Source organism: Solea senegalensis, unplaced genomic scaffold (assembly GCF_019176455.1).
Source record: "Solea senegalensis isolate Sse05_10M unplaced genomic scaffold, IFAPA_SoseM_1 scf7180000016105, whole genome shotgun sequence".
Classification (NCBI taxonomy): domain Eukaryota; kingdom Metazoa; phylum Chordata; class Actinopteri; order Pleuronectiformes; family Soleidae; genus Solea; species Solea senegalensis.
In genome coordinates, this window is record NW_025321593.1 from 21,696 (window position 1) to 48,898 (window position 27,203).

Genomic DNA, 27,203 nt, shown 5'->3' on the forward strand with positions numbered 1-27,203 from the left:
GCTGTTGCACCGTTTTATCACGCGTTATCTCTGTCGTCCACTGCCTCCCCCGTGTTCTCTGCTCTCTCTCAGCAGGACGACGAATTAACAGCATCGCTCGCCATAATTCAGAAAAGAATTAAGACTCGGGCTCGTAACATGACGATTTAATCAAACAACAACAACAACCGTGACGTCGATGTCCAACGTCTAAACACGGATGCAGTGATCACAGCGGAGAAAGTGCAAGAGTGAACCTCCTACAGTTCATCATTCACTCGTGTTCCCCGGCTCAAACATCCGCTCCCTTCAGGCTCAGGGTTTTGTTTTTTTAAACCATTGATTTGTGAAGTGATGCAGCTGCTGAGAAGCCTCATCTGTCACACGGCTGCTCGACGTCCTCCACACAAATCACAGCAGATGTCAAACTCAAAAGGCCCAACGACGCCGTGAATATTCAACATTTGCCTTTGCTGACTTTGCCCTGCACATCTGGAAGACAAGCTGTGATTGGACTTAACAGCTTAGGTAGCAAGAACCCTGACATCTGTGTGTGTGTGTAAGCTGAATATTTCTACTTTATATTATAGTCTTAGTAATTACAGAGTTGTCAGTTATGGATTTCAGGGGAAACCGCATCCACCCTGAAGACTCCAGCGAGCACTTGGCTGGCGGCGTCGAGGATTCCCGTGACATCCAGCATAACCACGGAGGTCTGCAGCCGACATGTGCTGGTCGAGCTGCGCGGTGCTCGCTTTAAAGGTTCTGCCTTCAAGGATGTCAGGAAACAGAATATTAACTATGGTAATGTAGAGAACTGATCACCGCCTCTGTTCCTGCCGTTGTGTTTGTGGATCTGTCAGAAATATAAATAATAGAGAGGGTCAAGGGCTTTGAGGATTTGATTCCACACATATTCCTTTGTGGGTTGTGTCGGGAAGGGTGTCTCCAGCATAAAATATCAAACTTACGCACAGACAGCTCCACTGTAGATGTTCATAAAAAGAGGACGTAGTTTTCCAAACGCAAATAAAACTCGCATTTTAGAGTCTTGAGAATTGACCAGTGGTCTGTCAGTTATTCAACCCAGAAGTTCGCAGAGCCTATTCGTCGGAAGGCTTTCACGATGATCGCATAAATTAAATATGAACAAAGCACTTTATCGCGGTGAAAAGAATTATTCATTTTTACCTGTGTTTAACATCATATAATGGTATTGTACAGCACATTAGGCAACTGTGTTGGTTTTAAATGTGCTCTATAAATAAAGTGGATTGGACAAGTTTGTCCTCACAAGACTGAGACTGGGACATTGTGGATTAGCCAAAACACCAGTCACAACAGTCCATAGTGGACATCCGGAGACAATTAAATATGCCTGATTTTAATGTCTGCTTTTCAACTTGGTACAAAATCATCACCTTGCCAATACGGCAGTTTTGGTATTTCTTCAGGCAACGGGTCCACATGTTAGAATATAAAGGACAGAAACTTTTTTTTTTTATAAAGAGGGACTTGGTGTTAAAGGAGACATATTATACCCTATTTCTCCAAGTTAAAATAGTTCCCTGGTGTCCTAATGAACATGTCAGTGACGTGCTTTGGTCAAAATACCATAAGGATGACGCACCATAGCAGTTCAATAACCCTGCTAAACTCGCCCCTTTCAGAACGCTCGGTTTTGTGCCTGGTCCCTTTATATGCAAATGAGACACAGGCAAACACACACCCACTTCTTCCAGGGGGTTTCTGATTTGTCCTCTTTACAGCGCTCACTCCTGTTCCCTCAGCTCCATTCCTCTCCCCCTCCCTCCACTAGTTCTCTGACAATATCAACATGGCAGCGTGCGCAGAAAACAGCGAGAGTGCCGTCACAGGAAGAGACGTCCTACATAAGGATCGAGCCGAACACTGTCCAACTGTAAATCAGTTAAAAAACACTTAGGGACAGCACCACTGATCCACCGCTGATTGCTGCATAAACTGCTGCTGTATGTGACTGTATCAGACAGAGTGCTCCGGTCATGGAGGACGTACTGAACAAATATGTTTAATTAGGACGTGTCAGAATGGTCAGTTATGACCTCTATGTGACCTTTTCTTAACAATGTGTGTGTTTGTACGTCGCTGACTAAATACTGATGTGAAGTGGTGCGAACACACGAACACACGTTTGCTGACTTTATCCGGCACATTAGCTTCATATATAAAATCCTCTGTAAAACACTGTGCTCCACTGTGCAGCCACCAACAGCACACTTGTCCCTCCGCGTTGACATAATACCGCTCTTCCTCCCTCGCCTGCACTCTCGCAGGGACAAGGTGGAGCTAAGGTGGAGCTCTCCAAGTAAACTTACTGGTGGGGCGGTAACATTCGCGGTGAAATGCGCATGCTGCCGTCATAAGCGCAGGGAATTCAACATTGCGTGTTTTATCACCTATACTTACACTAAGGGGGACCACAAAAACATGACTGAGTATTCTTTTTCCACACTTTGGCGACTGGTAGGGCCTCCAGAGTCCCAAATATAAGTATTGAAATGATTGAAAAGTTGTTTATTGGAGGAAGTGTCTGAAAGGCAGAGCCAGTTTTTGACTGACAGTGTTCAAGACCCCGTAGACAAATAGCTGCTTAATCTTTGTTGATTTGCAGAAATTATGTAAGAATTTATGTATAGAAACCAGCAACTGCCCCTGCATTGCACAAGAAAACCTCAGTGTGCAAGTAGAAGTGAGAAGAAGGAAGCTCATTTTCCGATTGACTTCCAGCTGAAAGATCTAATCCATGTTCTATTTCATTCTATTGTCCTTCAATAATCACACTCTCACTCACCTCTGACTGATGGAGCCACACGCCATAGAGCAGAATGTTTCTCAGCTTGGCTGCCGAGGCCACGTCCATGATTGCCGCCGGTCCTGGCGTTGTCCCGTTGACAGACAGCTCCTCCAAACTGCTCAGATGAATCTATCAAAACAAAGCCAACATCCGGGATTATTTTACCAGAAAAGTGCAATTCTGACCCCTTTTTTGGAACAATTACAGCTCATTGTTCCAGCCGTGGTTTAAACATGTTGCAACTGAATAGCACTGTTTATTTAAGGTTGCGTTCGGGGGCAGTTTGAAGCGTGAGCTCTCGTGTGCCGAGAGTAAACAGCGGTTTGCTGATACACGGTCCTGTCTGAGGATATAATGACCGTCTAATTCTGTTGTAAACCCTTAAAGGCCTTTGGGGGTTTATTTTCTCCAATTGGAGCGGCATAATCCAGACACATTACTCTGCCGTCTCCATGACGACCCAAGTCTGATTTCCATAACCGTCTCACGGACTTTCTCGCACTTAAATTAAAAATCATTTCACACGTGTCGGGACATCTGCTCTAATCATACAATCATAGCATTTATGAGTGAATATCATTCAGATGTCCACTGTCATCAGGTGAAGATTGACTGTGAAGCACATTAGCAGCTTTGAAGAAACTGGCACAAAAGAAGAATTTCAATCACTTCAGTGGGAACTTTTTTCCCACTGAGTTTAAGGCAAGTAAGGTACACATGGTAGCAATAACATTCACTGAGTTACACATTATAACATGTTAGAAACTCCCAGTACAACCACAAATTGACACTTGGTCCGTTCACAAGGAAGATTAAACATGGCTGTCAGTGGGGACAGAGTTCAGCCACTTATTAAAGGATTCACCTGATGAAAAGTCCATGATATGTCACTTTATCTCACCATCAAAAGTGAAGTTTGCTCCGCTCTGTAAACCAATCACTCCCTGCACCAAAGCCCATAGAGAAAATCAGGGATTTTACATCACAGACAAAGGTTGTTTTTCCATCAACTGCTACTTCCACAACTAGGTTAAATGTTTTTATTTATTGACTTTTTGGAGTTCAGATTTACCTAGAAGTCACAACTTTAACAAAAGAGGCAACAAGTGGTCAGCAGCTGCTGTGTTCCTGTGACCTTAAAACACTGATTTTTCTCTATGGAGTTTGATGCAGCGAGCGTGAGCACATTACAAACTTAAGTTTCCAGTCAGCAAAGAAAACGCAGCAGGACATATTCTTAAGATACTGTAGACTTCAGCAGGAGTAGATTTTATGAGGTGAGCTTTTTATTCAGTGGATAATGTCAATTTTAATTGATATTCAAACACAGTTTCACAGTTTCAAGAAGCCCAAATCAAATAAGACTGCTAAATGCCAAACTATAAGCACTTTTAAGTGCACTGTTAATACTTTACTCTCATTTATGGCCTTTAAATGATCACTGAATATCCCTTGATTGTGTTTTTTTTTGTTGTTTTTGGACACATCATTTTAGTGTAACAACTCATTTTGTGAGTTGCAGTGACTTGTTAAACTGCTCTTAAATCAAAAATGAGTGTTTTTAATATATATATATACTGTCAGTGCACCGAGGCTGGAACAGATATAAATCACAGATTTTGCACAACAGCACAACATTCAACAGAAAGTGGTAATATCAACAAGACTGGGCGTCTGTCTTTGAACACCTTCCCCGAGGCCATAACACCTCATTTTCACAGACTGTTTGAAACGGTGACCTCCATCAATCAGTCTGCGTCTCTGCCCTGGAGGATACCACCTACACTTCAAACCACTCCATCCCCTCCCACTGATCACAACCATGTGATCAAACCTGCCAGACATAATAAGACACCAGCAGCAGCAGCAGCAACAGCAGCAGCAACAACAACAGCAGCAGCAACAGCAACAACAGCAGCAGCAGCTGGATCAGCTTCACAGCCCACTCCTCAACACCATGACTTCTCAGTGCCCACCACAGTACCCTACACAGTACACAGTTAAATAGATGAATAACGTGTGATTGTTCTTGTTTAGAACAAAATACACAGGATATTAAAGTCATCTATGGTGGCTGTTGATCCTTTTCATCTTTATAACAACTCCAAACAAACCAACAACAGTTAATAAATGAAGAAGAACTATAATGTTGGCTCACGTGTGCTGAACTCACCCAAATAACGACTGGTGGCTGAAGAACAGCTCGATTCTCTTCCTCCAAATCCGTCAGTAAGGTCTTCAGTTCAGTCAGACAACAGCGATTCACCTGCACATCAAAACCACAACATTAACTTGACCTTATCTTCAGTATGTTCTGGGAGATTTGTGTTTGGATGAAGCAGATTTGTCTTACAGAAACCTGGATGAAGTTGCATTCCGTTAACAGATACGTGACGCAGTCTCCCGTCAGATCTGGGACGATGTCCAGAGTCTGAAACACAGAGAGAAACGCAGAGGACGTTCCTGTTGTGTTCATTAAAGGTGCAGCTGAATATCCTTCACCTCAGGCCTCCCTTACAACTGTGTCATCACCGAATAACTGTCCTGTATAAACTTAGAACTTGATCCAATTGTTGTGTATCTGGTCTCTCTCTTCTGTCTCTACCTCTCCTCCCTCTTGTCCTTTCCTTTCACCCCAACCAGTCGAGGCAGATGCTGCACATGTGTGAGTCTGGTTCTCCACTGACGCCTAGTGTTTGCTCATTGTGTGAATGTTGGGTTTCTCTGCTCTCCATGATGTTGTCTGTGTACAGAGACCTGAGATCATGTATGTTATGATTTGGCGCTCTACAAACACAATTTTGTCCCAGTGCTTGTGCCATAGAGCTCCGTGTGTCCACACACACACAGATTATTATTTTTATCCTCCATTTTGAGCACAGTTTGGTCTTTGGCAGTATGTGACGTCATCCGGAGAATCTCACCGCAAATTGGTCATCAAGATTCTTCGCCAAATTTTTCAATTTTCCATTTCTGCGTTGGAAAATGTGGGAAATTTGTGTTGCGTCCAGCGTGAACGCAGCACAAGGGGAATTTCTGTTTAAATAACCCAAAGGAAAGGGTAAAAAAAGTCATATTCTTCAGCCCTACAGTTCAAAAAAGAGAGACAATCAGAGCGACCTTCACATCAGACGACGCTCGAGCCCAAATAAAAGAAACGTGTCTGAGCTCGTTGTCTGAGCTGGCAACACAAACTCCGGCCATGTGCAAAAATAAAGAATCAGCAATCAAACACAAGCCAACTTCCATTTCATTACTCTGCAAATTGAGTTGAAGGCGGTCGTGCCGCCAAGAATCGTAAAAGCACAAAAAAGGACCAGGACATTTTGGGTCCTAATCATCATTCCATCCACTTTGTGTCCAGAGAGGCCGTGGTGTCCAACACGTCCATTTCTTTCTTTGTTTTCATGTCTGTAATTACCATTACACACACACACACACACACACAAGACAAATGTAAAAATGAATATCCAAGGTCTGGAGTTTGGCCTCGACGTGCAGTCGTCATAACCTTTAAAATAACACAGTAATTGGAAATGTGAAATGTTATTGGAAACACATGTCGAAGCGTTAATTGGTCCTGAAAGATAAACTGTGGCTTCAAGAGGAAAAATAATTTATTTCACTGCCTGAAATGTAGATTTGAGTTTGATGTAAACCAGTGTGTCCATGAAATCCCCAAAGTGGGAATGTTTATTTAAATTGAAAAATTCTTAATTTAAACACAGACCGAGGAGTCAAGAAGCAGTGGAGACTCGACAACAGCGAGCTCTGTGAGCGCGTCCACAAAAGTCAGTGGATGAATTTGAAATCTGTCTGGGTTGTTTTGGGTGTAACTGAATCTTTACAATCAGAAACTATAAGTAGATTTTGGAACTCTAAATAGGATGTTGAAGTCTTTTTAACTTTGATCTACAGTTGGACATTGTTGGCTTTGACGTCGCGCTCATGACTCTTCAGTGACGACACTCTCTGACCAATCAGTGACCTTCAGTCTGTTGACGTCACATTTTAGTCAGAGCAGGAAGTGAAAGAACAGCAGGTACTTAAAGAGTCGAGCGGAGTAGTGCGTGAAGTGTATAATGGAAAAGCGCCATAGAAGTGGTCTGGTCACAAAAGGTCACCCACACCTGAACTCAACCAATTTCTGATGGTCATGTCACTCTTTTACACCACAATTAAGAGTGTATCATTTCACAAAACACCAGAAGAGTCTCACTTTCCTGTCCACCACCTCTCCTCTGTCCCCCATTTTTCCTTTCACCACAACCGGCCTAGGCAGATGCTGCATACCTTCCATCTTTTTTCATAATCTTGCAGAATTTGTATTTCTATTCTATCGGAACGTTTTGTGGCAACAATGTTCCGGGGGGGGGAATGTTGTGCATGTGGAACCAGTCTTGTTTCTTGAGAAAAGTAAAACTGGCTTACTGGAATGTAAATTACACTACATTCTAAATTTCATTCTGAATTTCAGTGGATACCGTGAGTGTTAGTTCTTCAATGGGTCCAGCACACTCAAACACAGTTTTGTCCTTGATAAGAGACGGGGATTTCTTGAAACTGAACTATTTTTTTGTGACATCATCAGTGAGTATTTTCTCACACACTTGGATGACCACAGAGAACTCCTGCAGACAGGAAGTTGCTAAAAGATGAACAATCTTAAAGACAAACCCACACCAATGAAAACACAACATCCTCGGCTGAGGTGAAGAAAAGGAACTCCTCTGATCTAAAATGAATGTGACTAAAACAGACCTTTACTTTTCCATCCAAACAACAGATTCTCTTGTTGATTGAAATTCATCACAGAAAACCTTCACTGCGCTGATGAATGTGTCTGAGAGTCAGGACAACGTCCTCGTACATCACCAGAAAACAACAGTTAGTGATAGAAGAGTGACTGATTTAATGACATATTTCATGTACTCACATAGATGAAAGTGTGTTCTAAATGTCTGTAATAACTGAGGCCTTCTAATTATGTAAGATAGCATCAGCTAGCTTCATTAGAAGCATTTAAAGCCAATAAGATCTTTTTTTACATTTAAAACATGATTCAAAAAGTGTCACTTATAGTCATGTGATTATATTCGTAACATAACTTATTTCAGCAACAGCAACTAAAAAAACAATAACAAAAAACAGCCTGAATGTAGTGGTTCAGGTTGTTTTACCTGTAAATATACACCTGCCTAAGTCTGAGATAGATTTGAGGAGATTTCTGGTGCGGAAATGGAAGTTTGTAAACTTCTTATTCTCTTGTGCCAAATCCCATAGAGAAAATCAGTGATTTTAGCTCACAGGGACACAATAGCTGCTGGTCTACTGCTGCCTCGTTTGTTATGTTAAGTCACTTAAATAGAATTGAGCGTTTTAAGACACAGAATTCACAAAATAAGACGTATTAAAGTTACTGACGAAGGCAGCAGTGGATCAACAGCTCCTGTGTGATGTGATTTAAAAATGGACTGCATGGTGCATAAAAGAAAGCGATTTACGAAGCAACTAAAATGATATACTCATTTTTATGGATTTCACAAGTAATAGCTCCTTTTTTTTTTTAAAGGAGTCAATTTGGATTTAAAGAGATCACTTTAGTCATATTCTTCTCTCTCTCTCTCTCTCTCTCTTGCTGCCAAATCCTACACCTGCACGTGTGCGTGCGCACACGTACACACACACACGCACACGCGCACGCACGCGCAGTCAGTCCATCGGCTGAGATTAAGCAGTCCGACTGCTCTTATCATAGGATTACACTCATATAATAGCACTGGGACAATATCAGTTGTTCATCTCGAGCTCCTTCCACTCGCTTTTCATCTTTCCCTCCCTCACTTCCTCACTTCCTCCCTCACTCCCTGTAAAGTATGGATCTGCTTCCAAAACACACGCACCGGAAAAACACACTCAACCGCGGCAGCCACCTGAGCACGGGCAGATCCAAAGAGGACGCCTGACACCGAGCCCGATCCATCTGTGGGCCCCAGTCCAGCAGCAGAGAGCGAGACCTGCACCATGGACACGGACTGACGGAGGAGTTGCGACTTTAAAGGAGGACGGACTATCTAGATCACGGCAGAAAACAGAACCCGGTGTGTGTGTCATTTGTCTTCTGTGACGATGAGCAACAGTTGACGGACGTTCAAAACCTCACACGGTCATACTTTGATGCTGTTTTATCATTCTAGCCTTTCATTTACTGCAAATAGACATGATATGGCCTATAACACTATGTATATATATATGTATAGATCTATAAATACACTGTGTACACTTACTTGAGTCATTCATCTGAAGATCTGCGGTTTTCTCTGAAACTGAAGTCTGTGTCACGTCTTAACCCTTTTTAATGACTTCTGATCCACTTCTTCTCCCTTCATTAAGTTTAAGTGTGATACTTTGTAACTTCTGCGTTTGAAATCCCTTTATCTGGAATTACCCAAGTGACACAAACTGACCACAAGGGGCAGCAGTGGACCAGCAGCTCCTGTGTCCCTGTGAGCTAAAAAACGGAGGAGTTTCCAGACTGTGACGTAACAGTGACGTAAAGCAGCAAACATGTTCTACAGATAAGCAGGTGTCAGTATTATAAGGTGAGTCTAATGTTAAGTGTTTCCCGTGGTAAATGCCATGTTTTCAAGTCACAGAGAGTGAAAGTTCCACCACATTGACTCATGTTTTGAGTTTATTGCCATATTTTTAGGCTTTTGTGCCATTTTTAAAGTGTAGGCCGTTGTTACGAATGCTATAATGCAGTCAGTCAGCCAATAGGAGGCGCCCTCTCATGCTCTAAACTTCCCTCACAGTGTGTAACCCTAATCTACATGAGGAGCTGAAGTGTTGTTGTGTTGAGGGCAGTACTTGTTTGCATTTCTTATCCCTGGTTCCCTAAAGTCTGTCGAGTGAACCGTGAGTCAATGATGTGATTAACAGAAGAACATTTACAGACAATGTAAAGTTATTATTAATGTGCACAACATGTTGCCTACCGCAGCTTTAAGTGTCAAACACACATGCTTTATTTTTCCTTTTAAAAAGGTAAAAGAACATCTGTGTGGTCTGCATCGTCGTCACACTTCAGACCAAACACTGTTACTCCTCACGCTTTTCCATCGTCTTTAAAGAACAATCTGACAAATTAAACGGGAGAAATTCGCAAAACAACACGGGAATCCGATGTGGATTCAAGGATTTAAGAGAGTGAAAAGAGGAAGGAAAACTGGGAGTGTGTGTGTGTGGGGGGGGCGCAGCTCATCTCTAAACACTCCATCCATCAAACAAACTCCCACGATACAGGAAATATGACTGCCATCTGCTCTGCTGGATGCCGAGGAGAAGGAGGAGGAGGCGGCGGCAGCAGAGTGGAGGTCTCCATCAGTGGCCCCGAGCGCAGATGGCCAGTCTCAGTGCCGGGGCCACCCACATGGATCTACACTGAGCTTCTAACGGGAGGTTTGGACGTAAAGAAGGAGAGAAGGACGGGGACAGGGAGGACTTTAATCAGCTCTTACCATGTCCACAGCTCCCGCCGCCTTCTGCAGGGCATTGGCCAGCGTCTCAGCGCACGATGATCCACCGGTGATAACACAGGCCGACCGTGACAGAGTCTCTGTGTGAGAGAGCACACTCACATCAACGCTTGACTTACACAGCACACTGGGAAAACTCCAGAGAAAAAGCAGTCAAAGCACTTTGATGGAGTCCTTTATGGGACACAGCATTAATGTGCTGAAGGTTTCTCAGTAACGTTACATTTGGGATTTGTGCTCATGCAAAATTCTTGCAAATTCATTCTACGTCTGATTGTTGATGTAAAGTGATGAAAAGTATACAGAAAAATAATCCCTCAGCCACAAAACCTGGATTATACATAGGGTTCCCACACCTTGGTTGACATAAAATTCAAGAACTTTACAGGACCAATTCCCTCAAATTCAAGGACTGAATGCGCAGTTTGAGATGAGATGACAACTTGTAAGAGCGTCTTCGTCCATGATGGCGTCTACTTTCATTGATGTGCAGCAGCTCTGCATCTGGACAAGTGATTGTCCTCTGGATCTTGGACAAAAGTCAGTCTTTGGTGAGACAGAGATGTTGGAATTTTTCATTTTCCAGACATCACCTCTCTGTCTTGTTTTAAAGTGGCCATAGCATGGTCCTATCTCACTTCTACGTGAGACATGGAGGTGTACTTACAAACATGAAGTCGCTTTCATGGTCAAAAACGTCCTCGTCACTACAAACAAGCCGATGTAAATGTCTCATCACTGACGCTCTCGTCAGCCGTGCTGTTTCAGACCAAAACCACGCCCACAGAACACGGACTGTCTTGTGATTGGCCAGTTACCTGGAAGTGGCGTCATTGGCACGTCAGCTCTCAGATCCGCAGCTCCCCCTCTGGAAAGGCAGATGTACCACTAGCAACGATCAAAACATTGAGTAATGTCCTAATCCCTTACACATTTGATCCGGAGTCTGAGCCAGAGTCAGAAGACACTGTGACAGTGAGAGACTGCTGCAGGACGCCCGGAGCTTGGATAACGTTGTGGTTACCGAGATGATAGACACATGCAAATGAAACATGAGCATAGCTTAGCGTGTCGCCAGCTATCACTAATGCTAAACAACAAAACAAGCACACAAAGACAGTTATATACGTATTGTTGGCACTGCTCCTTCCTTTAGGTGAAGTTTGGTGCTGTGTCCTGCTTAAAATTGAAGAAGAACTACTACTAGAGTAGTTCTTCTTCTTCTACAGTTGAAAGTACGTCACCAGATGTGCCCGGACTCTAGTGCCCGGACTAGCAGGCACTGCTGTTTACAGGAGTGGTGGAATTCGCCAGTTACGTAAATAGTCAACGGAAGTGCCGCTCCGCTTCGTAGAGCTCAGGAAAACAATCAAACCCTGCGCTCTCAGCAGTGGCTGAACTGATTGTTATGGACTTTTACGGCTTCATAAACGAGGTAATGATGCAAATACACATAAAAATGCATGTGATTATAAAACAATCAGTCAATTAATCCGTCGCTAATCCATTAATTACTATTTATAACCGAATTATCGGTTTGACTGTTTTCTTTTTACATAATTTCACTTTCTGTCATTTTTCAGCTTCTTAAATGTGAATATTTTCTACTTTCTGTCATTTTTCAGTTTCTTAAATATGAATATTTTCTTTCTCTCATTTTTCAGCTTCTTAAATGTGAATATTTTCTACTTTGTTATTTTTCAGCTTCTTAAATGTGAATATTTTCAGTTTTCTGTCATTTTTCAGCTTCTTAAATGTGAATATTTTCAGTTTTCTGTCATTTTCAGCTTCTTAAATGTGATATTTTCTCATTTTAAGCTTCTTAATGTGCTATTTTCTACTTTGTCATTTTCAGTTTCTTAAATGTGAATATTTTCTACTTTCTGTCATTTTTCAGCTTCTTAAATGTGAATATTTTCTACTTTCTGTCATTTTTCAGCTTCTTAAATGTGAATATTTTCTACTTTATGACATTTTTCAGCTTCTTAAATGTGAATATCTTCTACTTTCTTTCATTTTCACCTTCGTAAATGTGAACATTTTCTACTTTCTCTAATTTTTCAGCTTCTTAAATGTGAATATTTTCTACTCTCTCAAATTTTTCAGCTTCTTAAATATGAATATGTTCTGTTTTCTGTCATTTTTTGGCTTCTTAAATGTGAATATTTTCTACTTTCTTTCATTTTTCAGTTTCTTAAATGTGAATATTTTCTACTTTCTCTAATTTTTTGGCTTCTTAAATGTGAATATTTTTTCTACTTTTCAATTTTTCAGCTTCTTAAATATGAATATTTTCTGTTTTCTGTCATTTTTTGGCTTCTTAAATGTGAATATTTTCTACTTTCTTTCATTTTTCAGTTTCTTAAATGTGAATATTTTCTACTTTCTCTCATTTTTCAGCTTCTTAAATGTGAATATTTTCTACTTTCTCTAATTTTTCAGCTTCTTAAATATGAATATTTCTTTTCTGTCATTTTTGCTTCTTAAATGTGAATATTTTCTACTTTTCATTTTTCAGCTTCTTAAATGTGAATATTTTCTACTTTCTAATTTTTCAGCTTCTTAAATGTTTCAGTGAATATTTTCTTTTCTGTCATTTTTCTTAAATGTGAATATTTCTACTTTCTGTCATTTTTGCTTCTAAATGTGAATATTTTTCTACTTTCTTTTCAGTTTCTTAAATGTGAATATTTTCTACTTTCTCTAATTTTTCAGCTTCTTAAATGTGAATATTTTCTACTTTCTCTAATTTTTCAGCTTCTTAAATGTGAATATGTTCTGTTTTCTGTCATTTTTTGGCTTCTTAAATGTGAATCTTTTCTGGTTTCTTTGCTCTATGAAACAAAGAAATCACTAAAACTAAATTATTTTTATTGTGGACAAACGAACCTTAATCTCATGTTCTGATTTTTTTCTCTCAGAAATTTGACTTTCATGTTAGAATACTGGCTCTGCAACAATTGATCAGTCATTGATTATCAACTTCTTTGAAAACAAGTTCTTTTTTTCACTTTTTTGTTTGTTTTTCTTTAGAACAAACATTTCATTTAAAACTAAACAGTTTTGGTTTGTTTTTATTTCAGCATCATCTGACAGTTTATGGACCAAACAACTTGTTCATCAATCAAAACGCGCTCAGACGAGTTCGCTCATTTAAGTAGGCTGAAAAATCGGCAAAATGGACGCCAGAATTCAAAATGGCTGACTTTCCGTTAAGTTGAGGCCATGGTTACGGTGGACTTTTTCATTCATCTTGGTCTAGACCATCTTCCCACCAAGTTTCAGGAAATTCGGCGGAACTCAGTTTTGCCTCTGTTTTCACCTTAAGGGGCGCAAAAGAGCCCTTGAGCAACACACGGGTCCGGGAACTAGGCCAATATGACATTTTCTCCAGACCTGTTGAAGAGTTTTAATGCACGTTAACGCCCTAAAAAATGAGCACAAAGCCACAGATTGAAGAGAATAATGTTAATGTCAACGACTCCAGCTGTTTAGGCCCCTGACATCCGTCAATAAACCCTCAATAAAACTTTAAAGCACAACACAACCTTCACTTGAGACAGACACACACAGACTCTTGAGAGTGTGTGACACTGACAAATGTGAGAACCTTGGTCCCAGGTCCTGACTGAAACACAATGATGCCATCTGTGAATCATCATCAAACAGGTCATTGTTGGTGCAGGTGCAGCTGGACTGAGCGTCTGTGATTCTGCTCCTTCACTCGCTCACAGAGAGAATTCACAGACGGCTGCTTCTGACGCGACAATGCAACAAAGAGAATCGTCTGCGACGTCTGAATACAACCGAGCGGGAGCCATTTTGGTTCATTATGGTCACCTATTCAGCTCTGCACTTCCACACCAACACACACACACACACAAACACACACAAAACAAGACACAAACATGTGTGCAGTGTACACAGTGCAGTCAGGACGTGTCAGAAGTGCATTTCTAAAGATTAAAGTCACCTTTGACGATGGATTCTGCAGCAGCCAGATCGCGTTTGTGGGTCACCTGCAGGGTAAAACAATAACAAAGGTCAAAGGATGATCTCACATTTTACTGACTGGAAAGTTTGTAAAGCACTCACTCTCCCACACCAAAGCCCATAGACAAAATCAGTGACTTTAGCTGGCAGGGACACAGGAGCTGCTGGTGCTCTGCTGCCTCGTGTGGTCACTTTGTGTCACTGAGGTCAATCTGAACAAAGGACTTCAAACACTGAAGTCACAAAATAAGACATTTGGACTTCTCTGTGGACTTTGGTGTGGGAGAGTGAGTGTTTAACAAAGTAACACACACTTCAGTTTCCAGTTGACGATAAAGACCTACACAGGTGTTCATTTTATTTGGTCAGCCTATTGTTAAGTGGCTGAAACCTGTTTCTCCTTGTGTCCCCACTGGCAGCCATGTTTTTAATAACAGCGAGCCTTCATGTCTCAATCTGGTTTCCCGACTACTACGTGTAAGTCACTCATACAACCACACTTCAAAAAACCTGAACTATCCGTTTAACAAAACAAAAACACTGTAATTTAGAACACAAGTATGTCAGACCTTAGATCCCGACCTTCTAAATACGAAAAAGATGAGTCAAATTTTGTTTATGCTCTTCAAAGCACTGAGAATTTAATTTAGAGAACACAACATAACGTGGTCCCCAGAGAGACAGTGTCCTGCTTACTCCACATCAACGGTTCCAGGTGTCACGAGACGTCTAACGGAAAACAGGACCAAGGAAATGGACCTTTTCTAGAAAAAAGGGGATTATGCTGCACAAAAGGATATTTATTTTTAAACCTCTTATTTAATCTTTGCTTTTCATTGATCTGCAGTGCAGAAATCTGTGTTTTGAGGAACCTTTTCACTAGACCAGGACCTCAGAAGTCTTTTCAAGTTCACTTTGTTGACATTTTGATGCCATAGTTGGTAATGAGGCTATAAAAAAGTAGCAGCACTCTTACGAGTCGTAGACGTTATCACCGTAGCGTTATTGTCACTGTGGATTATCCCGGAGAGTCATGACGGACAATGTCTCTGCTTTTTAATCTTCTTTAAATGTTACGGTTTGAAAAACCTCTTTTGATTTTTGATTTGATTTGATTTGATTCTGTACAAATGAAGATTTGATCGAGGGAAAACATTTATATTTTAGCTCATTTCTACATGTAGGAATATAGAGGTCTTAGCTATCTATGTGCCTGCATGATAAATAAGTAGGGGGGATACAGATGTGTGAGCTAAAGTGTCTCCAGATCCACAATCCTTAAACCAGACTCCTGGCAGACTCACCTTCCACAGTGTTGGCGGACCCTCGATGAGCTTGGCGTTGGTGCCACAGAACTGCAGAGCCAGATGAAGACACTCTGTGCCAAACTCCAACTCTGACTCGGTGCACTGCGGAGAGGACAGAGAGGACACGGGAGGCTGTGGACCACTGTTGGACTTTCATGTGACAACAGAAGATCAAGACCAGAGAGTACAAAGACCAATGTATGACCAAAACTTTTTGGAATTGAGAACAGAGTCTACCAAGTCCAAAACCAACACAATGGAGACTGAGATCAAAATAGAGTGCCTCGCAGAAGTATTCACCGCCCTTGCCATCTTTCGTGTTTTGTTGCCCCACAACCTGGAATTAACATGGATTGTTTGAGGATTTGCATCATTTAAGTTACAGAACATGTTTTTTAGTTTTTTATCGTGAAGCAAACAACAAATAGAACAAAATAACAGAAAAAGTCAACGTGCAATGTGCAAGTATTCGCCCCCCTAAAGTCAATACTTTGTAGAGCCACCTTCTGCAGCAATCACAGCTCCAAGTCTCTCTGAGTTTGCCACATCTTACCACTGCAAAACTGCTCCAGCTCCTTCAAGTTGGATTGTTTGTGCTTGTGAACAGCAATCTTTAAGTCTGACCACAGATGTTCTATTGGACTGAGGTCTGGGCTTCGACTTGGCCATTCCAACACATTTACATGTTTCCCCTTAAACCACTCAAGTGTTGCTTTAGCAGCGTGTTTGGGGTCATTGTCCTGCTGGAAGATGAACCTCCGTCCTAGCCTCAAATCACGCACAGTGTGGTACAGGTTTTTAGCACCATCCGTCTTTCCTTCAACTCTGACCAGTTTCCCAGTCCCAGCTGCTGAAAAACATCCCCGCAGCGTGATGCTGCCACCGCCATGTTTTACCGTGGGGATGCTGTTCTTTGGGTGATGTGATGTGTTGTGTTGTGTTTGCACCAGACATAGCGTTTTCTTTGAAGGCCGAAAAGTTCTATTTTAGTCTCATCAGACCAGAGCACCTTCCTCCATACATTTTCTCCCACATGACTTTTCACAAACTCAAAACATGCCATTTTGTTGTTTGCTGACAGTAATGGCTTTCTTCTGGCCACTTTCTTTCTGCCATAAAGCCCACCTCTATGGAGCGTACGGCTTATTGTCTTCCAATGTACAGATCCTCCAGTCTCTGCTGTGGAACGCTGCAGCTCCTCCAGGGTTACCTCAGGTCTCTGTGCTGCCTCTCTGATGAATGCCCTCCTTGCCCAGTCCGTGAGTTTTGGTGGGCGGCCGTCTCTTGGCAGGTTTGCTGTTGAGCCATGTTCTTTCCATTTGGTTATGATAGATTTCACGGTGCTCCTGGGAATCATCAACGATTTGGATATTGACTTGTACTTCTCAACAACATTGTCCCTGACTTGTTTGGAGAGTTCCTTGGTCTTCAGTGTTCGGTAAGTGGTGCCTCTTGCTTAGGTGTTGCAGCCACTGAGACCTTTCAAAAAAGGCGTGTCTATGTACTGACAGATCATGTGACACTTAGATTGCACACAGGTGAACATCATTTCACTAATTATGTGACTTCTAAATGTAACTGGTTGCACCAGAGCTTTTTATGGGCTTCAAAACAAAGGGGGTGAATACATATGCACTAGGGCAGTAAAGTCCCAGTCGACTGGTCGATTTATGAGTCCATATGTTCTGGTTCGACTCAGATTCTGATAAGTCGACTTTCTTCCGTGTTAATTTCATACAGTCTTGGGTAATTTGATTTCATCTGGAGGAATGTACCAAGTGCAAGTTTGCCAGCAACAGTTTTCATATCACAGCTCGAATACAAACATATCGTATAAAAATGGTAAGCTCACTTGTCTGCGTTATGTTGCTCCGTCCGAGTACATGAACATATCAGAATTAGCATATTTCAATGTTTTAGTCTAACAATCGTTGATTCAACATAAGATGTAGTATAAGAACACAACTTTCAGGAACTGAGACCACATCATAGCCAAGACCAGAGTCTACCAAAACCAACATAAGACCAAAGACTTTCAGGAACTGAGACAAAGTCATGGCCAAGACCAGAGTCTACCAAAACCAACCAAGGCCAAAGACTTCCAGGAACTGCGTCAAAGTCATGGCCAAGACCAGGGTCTACCAAAACCAACATAAGACCAAAGACTTTCAGGAACAAGGCTAAAGTCATGGCCAAGACCAACAAAACCAACCAGGCCAGACTTCCAGGAACTGGCGTCAAGAGTCATGGCCAAGACCAGGGTCTACCAAAACCAACATAAGACCAAAGACTTTCAGGAACTGCGTCAAAGTCATGGCCAAGACCAGAGTCTACCAAAACCAACCAAGGCCAAAGACTTCCAGGAACTGCGTCAAAGTCATGGCCAAGACCAGGATCTACCAAAACCAACTTAAGATCAAAGACTTTCAGGAATTGAGACCAAAGACCAACCAAGACCAGAGTCTACCAAGATCAACAACAGAGTGAAGGCAGAAAAATATGCACACTTGCTTTCTTCAGGTCACACAACATTTGAATAATAATAATAATAATAATAATAATAATAACACAATATTCCTTATTATAATTCCTTACAATATACCTCCCTAAAAGAGGGAAACTAAGTAAAAACATGTCTGCCACCAGGAACACAAGGAAAAACAGATTTAAACCACTTAACAAAAGGCTCACCAGCCGGAAACTGAAGTTTGTAAATCACTTACCAAAGCCCAAAATCAGTGTTTTAGCTCGCAGGGACAAGGGACCTACTGCTCTACTTCTGCCTGATTTGGTAAGTTTGTGCCACACACATTTGAACTGAGAGGTGAAGGCAGCAGTGGATCAATAACTCATGAGTGCTGTGGTGTAAAATCGCCCATTTTCTCTATGGACTTTGGTGTGGGGAGAGCTTGGTTTTACAAAGTGACATAAACTTCACTTTCCAGTTCAAAGATGTTGTTTAATGGTGATGAAAAAGCGACGCACATGCTGTTTGAATCATTGTAGACTTAAGCAGGTGTATATTTGATTAGATAAGCCTTTTGTTAAGAAGCTAAAAGCTGTTTTCTCTTGTGTCCCTGCTGAGCCAACATGTCTCTGGCTGTCAGCAGAAAACTTTAACTTTCCCTTTAAACGGTAATTTGATCTACCATAAATGTAGAAATACCGATTGATCCGCCGTGACACGGCAGTAAAGACAAAGCAAAGTTTTAGTATCAACAGAGAAGCCTCACTGTTCCGAGCACAGTTACGTCATCGCCGCCGGATGACGCTAATGCTGATTTATTGCCCTGATCTAATCCCATAATTAAGATAAATGTCTTTGTAATTTGTTGTAGCAATGAACATTTTATTTGTGCTGGGAAAGCTCAGTTTGTGAAGATCACATGGAGGTTTGGATCGGAGCGATGAGCTCATCTTGGTTTAAAATGCAGTCTGGACCACAAAGACGGAGTCGTGCCACCTGAGATTATACCTGGCTATTATTTTATCAAGCTATAAAAGAGAGGGGTCTTTTCTTCCAGGGACCCTGGGACTGAACAGAGAAATTACAGGAGAAATATGCTCTCCGCCCTGAGGTCATTTAACATTTAGCATTTTCTCCCGGTACAAAAGCCGTCAGTGGGGGCTGGATAAAGTGTCTCCCCCCTTTGTCTTCTCAGCCCTAAGTTCTCCTGCACTCAATGTACGTCAAGCGACAAATGTTTTCATGCACATGTCCTACAGTCCTAACCTGACACTTTCCCTTCTTTTAAAAGGACACCCTCCTCCTCCTCCTCCTCCTCCTCCTCCTCCTCCGCAAAAATAAACAAAAATCAACTTCAGCGAGTCCAGTTTCATGTTAGGTCTTAGCAGTGAGCCTCTGCCTTCAGAGACCAATCAACACATTTATGACTGAAATTCTTTCCACTTTTCACGTAAAAACAGGCTCTGTTGTCAGGAGCCAGCTTAACCCTCTTATGACCATCATGATTTTCAGTTGTACCTGGATTTATTTTGATTTCATGGCTGTAGAATTGTCAAAAAATGTTCAACGTGTGAGTTCTTCCACGATCGCTTTCAGCTGGCGTCACAAACGTCACAAAGCGCTGGTCAATCTCGTCTGTGATGGACGCTCGTTCAGCTGAAGTCACTCGAAATGACAAGTATATGAGCACAAAGCTCTAATTCTCTGCATTTCCAGTATCTATCCCCCTTCGACAGCCTTTTCTTACTGAGACTGAAGTTTGTTTTGCTTTGTAAATCACTCACGTCCCCACACCAAAGTCCATAGAGAAAAGAATCAATTGTACCTCATGACAGATGGAGTTGCTGATGCACTTATCATCCGCTGAATATGTTCAAACAACTTATTTTAGGATTTTAGGGATTGAAAATGTCTAATCAGATTCACCACAGTGACACAAACTGACCACATGGGGCAGCAGTAGACCAGCAGCTCCTGTTTCCCTGTGAGCTAAAAATCACTGGTTTACATACTTCAGTTTCTCCTCAGGAATGGCAACATATCATATATATATATATATATACAGTATATATATATATATATATATATATACATATATATATGTATACACCGGAGATGAAATGTCATTCTGGCAGAAGCAGCTTACCCTGTGGTACGCCTGAGAGATGACATCGTACGTGAATCCCTGAGGCATCTCGCTGGCTCTGTACTTGGTTCGCTCCAGAGAATGGTCCAGGTAACCTTCTGACGTGGTGGCTATCACTGTGGACACCAGAGGGCGGATCGCTCCCGCTGCCTGGGTGAAGAAAAGTCAAGGAACATGTTGACGTTTGTGTTTATAAAACAAAACGAGTCCACACTAACGCCGCTCTCAAATACCTGTCATTGGGGATAGTGGTTAGCATTGTTGCCTCACAACAAGAAGACGCTGGGTTTGATTCACGGTCTGGACCGTTCTGTGTGTGTTTCCTCCCACCATCACATGTGTGGTACATTCAGTTGTGGTAGTGCGCTCAGTCGCAGAGATCAAGTCTTATTCTTAAACCTTTAATTAACCAGTGACATGAAAACCAGTTCACCAGTCACAGGGAATCTTTCCACATTTAATGGAACTGACAATAAAAAACGAACTATTTTTGACTAATAAAAACCCGTCGATGTAATGGAAGCAGACCATTTCAAATACATTTAAATAAAAATGAGCCACTTCTCACATCTTTCCATCTTTCAAACCACACTGGTTTTGTAAAAGGCAATGGTGAGTACAGGCTTTAAAGTGCGTGATGACCCTTTAGTGCACTGTGAAGTTGGAGGCAACAAATCAGAGTCAGACTCGGTATTTAAGTACAGATGTATACAGTAACACAAACATTCTAAAATAAAAACCCAGATGCTGAATATGAGGAGAGAATAAAGACCCGAGGTATTTGTACTGCGATACTTTCTCAGTCAGTGAACCTGGCTTTCAAGTTCTTTGGCTTTGTCTTTGAGTTTTTTAAACAGTATGTTAAAACAAGTTCAGATCATTAAAAAGTCGACTGCAGAGTGTTAAAAATGGTTTGCAATTTAGAGAGCGAGCCAGATCTGGAGAGTGAGTGCTGAGGTGTATACGACAACGTCATCTGCATAAAAATGGAAATGAGCCTGAAAGACATTATAAGCAACATTGTTAATGTAAATAATAAAAGTGGATCCTGAGGATCAACCACAGATGCACACGTCAGAGAAAACCTTTCCTTTTGCTCGTGTTTGGTCGGCTGGAGTACGTACACACCGCTCGCTCTTCCTGGCTTCAGTCAGAATCATTGATATTTCTGAGATGATAATAGTTTCATCTCTCTGTAACAGGTTTTGATTAAAGACAGATTCCCAGGAGCAGGAAGTGGACGAGGAGCGTGTGCGTGTGTGTGTGTGTGTGTGTGTGTGTGCGTGTGCGTGTGCGTGCGTGTGCGGGAGAAACTGCTCGCGCAAATGAAAGGAAAGCAAAACATGTGTTCTGTGTGTTACACATGCTGTTAAAATCAGAATGAATCTGCTGCGTCTCAGTGGAGACAGGATTTCTGTCACATGATAATGAAGACCAGAGCAAGCAAACACACACACACACAACCTGTGTGACCTACATTAAAATATCACATCACAATTATCTTACTCAAAATAAATCACATGATCATAGTAAAAATCTGCTTTAAAACGTCTCTAAAACTCATTGGAATCAATTCATTTTTACACTTTGCCAAAAAATTATTTATATATACAATATATGTAAGTAGACCTCCATAACTAACATATATATGTGACCATGAAAACAAGTTGATATATGTAAGTAGACCTCCATAACTAACATATATGTGACCATGAAAACAAGTTAATATATGTAAGTAGACCTCCATAACTAACATATATGTGACCATGAAAACAAGTTAATATATGTAAGTAGACCTCATAACTAACATATATGTGACCATGTAAATGACCATGTCAAACAAGTTAATATATGTAAGTAGACCTCCATAACTAACATATATGAGACCATGAAAACAAGTCAATATATGTAAGTAAACCTCCATAACTACATATATGTGTGACCATGAAAACAAGTTAATATATGTAAGTAGACCTCCATAACTAACATGTATGTGACCATGAAAACAAGTTAATATATGTAAGTAGACCTCCATAACTAACATATATGTGACCGTGAAAACAAGTTAATATATGTAAGTAGACCTCCATAACTAACATATATGTGACCATGAAAACAAGTTAATATATGTAAGTAGACCTCCATAACTAACATATATGTGTGACCATGAAAACAAGTTAATATATGTAAGTAGACCTCCATAACTAACATATATGTGTGACCATGAAAACAAGTTAATATATGTAAGTAGACCTCCATAACTAACATATATGTGTGATGTTAGCATTCTATGTTGCCTTTAATGAAATTAAAAGAGGCGGGGCTTTCTCTTTAACCCTCACCCTAACCACATTTGTTACATGCATATGAATGAATGTTTAAAGGGGACATATTATGCAAAATCAACTTTTAACCATTTCAATACTTACGTATATTTGGGACTCTGGAGGCCCTACCAGTCGCCAAAGTGTGGAAAAAGAATACTCAGTCATGTTTTCATGGTCCCCCTTAGTGTAAGTATAGGCCATAAAACACACAATGTTGAATTCCCTGCGCATTATGACGGCAGCATGCGCATTTCACCACAAATGTTACCACCCCACCAGTAAGTTTCCTTGGAGAGCTCCACCTTAGCTCCACCTTAGCTCCACCTTAGCTCGCAACGCGGAGGGACAAGTGTGCTGTTGGTGGCTGCACAGTGAAGCACAGTGTTTTACAGAGGATTTTATATATGAAGCTAATGTGCCGGATAAAGTCAGCAAACGTGTGTTCGTGTGTTTGCACCACTTCACATCAGTATTTAGTCAGCGACGTACAAACACACACGTTGTTAAGAAAAGTTCACAAAGAGCTCATAACTGACCATTCTGACACGTCCTAATTAAAAATATTTGTTCAGTACGTCCCCCATGACCGGAGCACAGACTCAGTCTGATACAGTCACATACAGCAGCAGTTTTAGCAGCTCGCCGCTGGCCGCCGGCGATTTGTGCCTGGTCCCTTTACGTGCAAATAAGACACAGGCAAACACACACGCCCACTTCTTCCAGGGGGTTTCTGATTTGTCCTTTTTACTGCGCTCACTCACTCAGCTCCTGTTCCCTCTGCTCCATTCCATACTGTGCAGCCACCAACAGCACACTTGTCCCTCCGCGTTGACATAATACCACTCTTCCTCCCTCGCCTGCACTCTCGCAGGGACAAGGTGGAGCTAAGGTGGAGCTCTCCAAGTAAACTTACCGGTGGGCGGTAACATTCGCGTTGAAATGCACGTGCTGCCATCATAAGCGCAGGGAATTCAACATCGCGTGTTTTATCGCCTATACTTACACTAAGGGGGGACCATGAAAACAGGACTGAGTATTCTTTTTCCACACTTTGGCGACTGGTAGGGCCTCCAGAGTCCCAAATATAAGTATTAAAATGATTAAAAAGTTGATTTTGCATAATATGTCCCCCATCATTACAAAAACTCATCTGTGAGTTTAGCTTCAACCTCAAATGTTTTCCATTCGTCACTGATGAAATAAACACGACCATCGAGAGGCAACAGGCGACGTGTCAATCTGACAAACAGTTTACGAGAGGAAGAAATGATTTGTCTTTTTTGGTCTGGACCCGCAGGGAGAAGTGGGTTTTGATGGATTCCTGAGTTGTGGTTTGTTTACGTTTGCACCGCACGCACAAACGAAAGTCACATGTCGTCCCACCAGGTAAAAGCTCGGACTCCGGGTCCTGGAGCTGCTGCCGAGCGTGATGGATCTGTTTATGCTTTGCGCTCTAATTGACCTTGTCTGGTTTTTAGCTAAAAGCAGAAGTAGAAATGAAGTATGAGCTACAGCTGAGATTTAATTAGATGTTCGGCGCTCTCCAAGCATGAAGAAACCCTGGCAATTCGGGGTCGTTTCCTCTATTTGTCGAGGCATTAAAATCTCTCTGCTCCTGGAAATAGAACCATCCTGCCCTCGTTAGCTCCTGGAAAAGTTAACAATACGTGGAGGTAACGCATCTTCAATTCATAATCACCAGTGGCAGCTTTGGAGGGAAACGGTGATTATTCTAATTTTCTAACATTTTACGAAAGCTTTGAAGCTTTTCCTACAAATCAGGCCTGAAAATCTCAGAGGAGTGAACTGTGTCATGCCGTGATGGAGGCAGCAGTGTCTGCTGTGATGTTAAAATCACTGATTTTCTCGATGGACTTTGGTGTGGGAGAGTGAGAAGTTAACAAAAGTCATAAAAACTTCAGTTTCCAGACAGAAAAGGCCGACAAACAGAGATAAAGCGGCAAAAATATTCTTCAGATATCGTGGACTAGGCGTGGATTTTATTAGGCGAGCCTCGTTTGTTGTTTATATGAATAAAATCCCTTTTCCCTCTTTTCCCATTTGGCCGCCATGTTTTCACTGAGAGGCGCCTTCATGTCTCACGGTGCATTCCAGCTGTCGTCAGAGGAAGTCCGAATTTCTAAGTTCTGAAGCAGTTCACGTTTATGGAGGGATCTGTGAGATAAACCACTGAGGAGAGCATTGCAGAGGTCGACATGTGACGTGACATGAGCATTGACCACGGCGGAGTGAGTGATGGACGGAGGCGGTTTGCATTGTGGAGGTGAAAGTAGGCGGAGTGGTTGATGTGGTTTATGTGAGCTGTAAATGAGAGGTTGCTATCGACGATGACACCCAGACTCTTGACCTGACCTGAGGGGACCAGAGAGCAGAGGAGCTGTCGATGGATAGAGATACGTTTAACAGATTTGGAACCAAGATTCCGTAATATTGGCATCGAGTTTGAGAAAGATTTTAATTAAACTTAACTTCTGTTTTATTTGCTTCACCATTCAACAGTCGTATTCAGAGTAGTGTTCAAGTTTTATAGAAGATACGTTTGCATCCGACTTCTCAGCGGTCAACTCAGAGACGACATCACACCCAGTTCCAACTTCCGGTGTAAATGAAGGCAGTGTACGTGCTGACCATGTGTCAGCACCTCATATGCACAACCATCACTTTAAATGAGCTTTAACTACACTCACTCACCCCTTGTTCTTTAGCAGCCATGGCTATCTTGTAGAGAAAGTCTTCCTCCACGAAAGGCCGCACAGCGTCGTGGATGATGACCACCTTCGGCCTGTCTACTGACACTGACCCCTCCTCCTCCTCCTTCTGTTCACCCAGAGCCAGAACCCCGTTGTAGATGGACCGGTGTCGAGTCGAACCACCTGGTACCGCTCGAACCTTCCTGTGCTGGAAGCGCTGCATGATGTCTGTCATCAGGTCCATGTTTTCTTTGGCAACAACCACTACGATGCTCTGGATCCATGACACCCTGCGAGTTTAATGAGATTAATCACACAGAATGGGGAAAACAAATCAAGTAAAGTGCAAGTACGCTGGCATAATACTTTGTCAGGAGTTGAATAAATGCACTTAGACAACGTAAAAACAGTTAGTATTCGTAAAACATTTTAAAAAAAAAAGATACAAAACAAATTGCACTTATAAAATAAATTCTTTATACTGCAGTGACAACCTCAATTGTGGTGCATCACAGGGGGGCAGTAGCAGCAAGCATTTAGTTAGTGAACATGTGTCTTTGAGATTTACAAGGTTTCTTGAATGCATTCTGGAAGCTGCTCCCATCAGCTCAACACTAACTCTTGTGCACTGCAGCTTAATGACATGACAAACTTTTAATTAGATTCATTTTTCAATTATTTATAATATTTGCACCTTGTGCTCGCGTTTCCCACATTTTTCTAGTAGCGTGACATGTAATGTTTCAGTCAACTGAATTATATGCCAACTTTTTCAACCTCCCTCAAGTGTAATTTCAAGATTAAAGTAAATGAAAGAAAACGGTAACTCAAATAACCACAGTAGGTGTCCTGTGTACATAACAAAGTGGTTAGCGCGTGTAAATAGAAATGCAAAAACTTTTACTCAAGTCGGCCCAACATGTCTTTCGCCCCCAACATTCCTTGAAACGCCCCTGTGGGTAGCAACCAGGACGTTAAAATCACGCCACCTGTACCTTTATTTTTCTCTTTCTGAATTAAATCACGTTTATTTCTACCTTTCGAATGATTGGATTGTGTAGCTGATGAGCGGTCTGCCCAGGAACGAGCAGAACTGCTTCGGTGTCTTGAGTCCGGTTCGCTCTCCGGTGCCGCCGGCAGGAAGAACCACAGACACCGGGAAGTCTATGCGGCGTTCACCGGGCTGGCTGTCACTCTGCCTGGCCTCGCCGGCTAGGAAAGTCCCCGGATGAGCGGGCCTGTCCGGATCACATTTGTCATCGCCCTCCATTTTGATTATTATAAATATAGGGTTGTTGTGGGGGATCAGAGAGGAACTTTACTCAGATCCATCCGCCGTAAACCGAGACACAATCACAGCAACACGGACACACCGGTGGCAAGTTCCAAAACGTGAGCTCCGTACTTCCTGTGAATACTTTCAAAATAAAACCCTGAAGACACAGTTAAAGGGATAGTTCAAGAATTTGTTGTGGGGCCTTATTAGGCACTAATTCAGAGTCAGGTGTCAAGTTAAAGTCTGTGTTTGATTTACAACCAGTGTAAATGTGTTTAATCAACAACTTCTCATAAATGTAGTTTTTATCAGCTTTACTAGGAAAGCAACTGCTGGGTAACATGCTAATTCACATTCCCTTGTCTTCGTTCTTCCATCTTAATGCTAAACTTGTGACAGTGATCAATATTGTTTGGAAGAATGGAAGATTTAGAATGTGAATAATCTGTTTTGTTTGTCTCTAATTGGCAAATTAACTATTAAATATTTAAACTTCTGTCAAAGACTTAAGTGTGTTTGTATGAGGTATTCACACATAGTCAACACTAGGGATGAAAACGTTATAGTTTTTGTAGTTTGGTAAACCCTTTACTCTCCCGCACCAAAGTCCATAGTGAAAATTG

The 27,203-nt window shown here is 41.7% G+C and overlaps 1 protein-coding gene across 1 annotated transcript; it reads right to left on the minus strand.

Annotated features, from left to right (window-relative positions):
• Positions 1 to 589: 589 nt before the first annotated feature.
• Positions 590 to 26,700, minus strand: crppa (CDP-L-ribitol pyrophosphorylase A). The gene is made up of 10 exons (XM_044017976.1): positions 26,342 to 26,700; positions 25,306 to 25,594; positions 20,267 to 20,416; positions 15,651 to 15,755; positions 14,327 to 14,372; positions 10,336 to 10,433; positions 5,169 to 5,246; positions 4,989 to 5,081; positions 2,801 to 2,944; positions 590 to 748 (listed from the first exon to the last, which is right to left on the minus strand). Exons 1-10 carry the CDS (start codon positions 26,572 to 26,574, stop codon positions 590 to 592), a joined length of 1,395 nt encoding a protein of 464 aa, XP_043873911.1. The 5' UTR covers positions 26,575 to 26,700.
• Positions 26,701 to 27,203: the final 503 nt, after the last annotated feature.

Coding starts and splice junctions, on each gene's coding strand:
- crppa (XM_044017976.1), bottom strand. CDS start 26,574: ATGGAGGGCGATGACAAATGTGATCCGGACAGGCCCGCTCATCCGGGG. Junction 20,417..25,305: donor TGGCTGCTAAAGAACAAGGG/GTGAGTGAGTGT, acceptor TTCTTCACCCAG/GCAGCGGGAGCGATCCGCCC. Junction 2,945..4,988: donor AGCCACCAGTCGTTATTTGG/GTGAGTTCAGCA, acceptor TTGTTTTGATAG/ATTCATCTGAGCAGTTTGGA.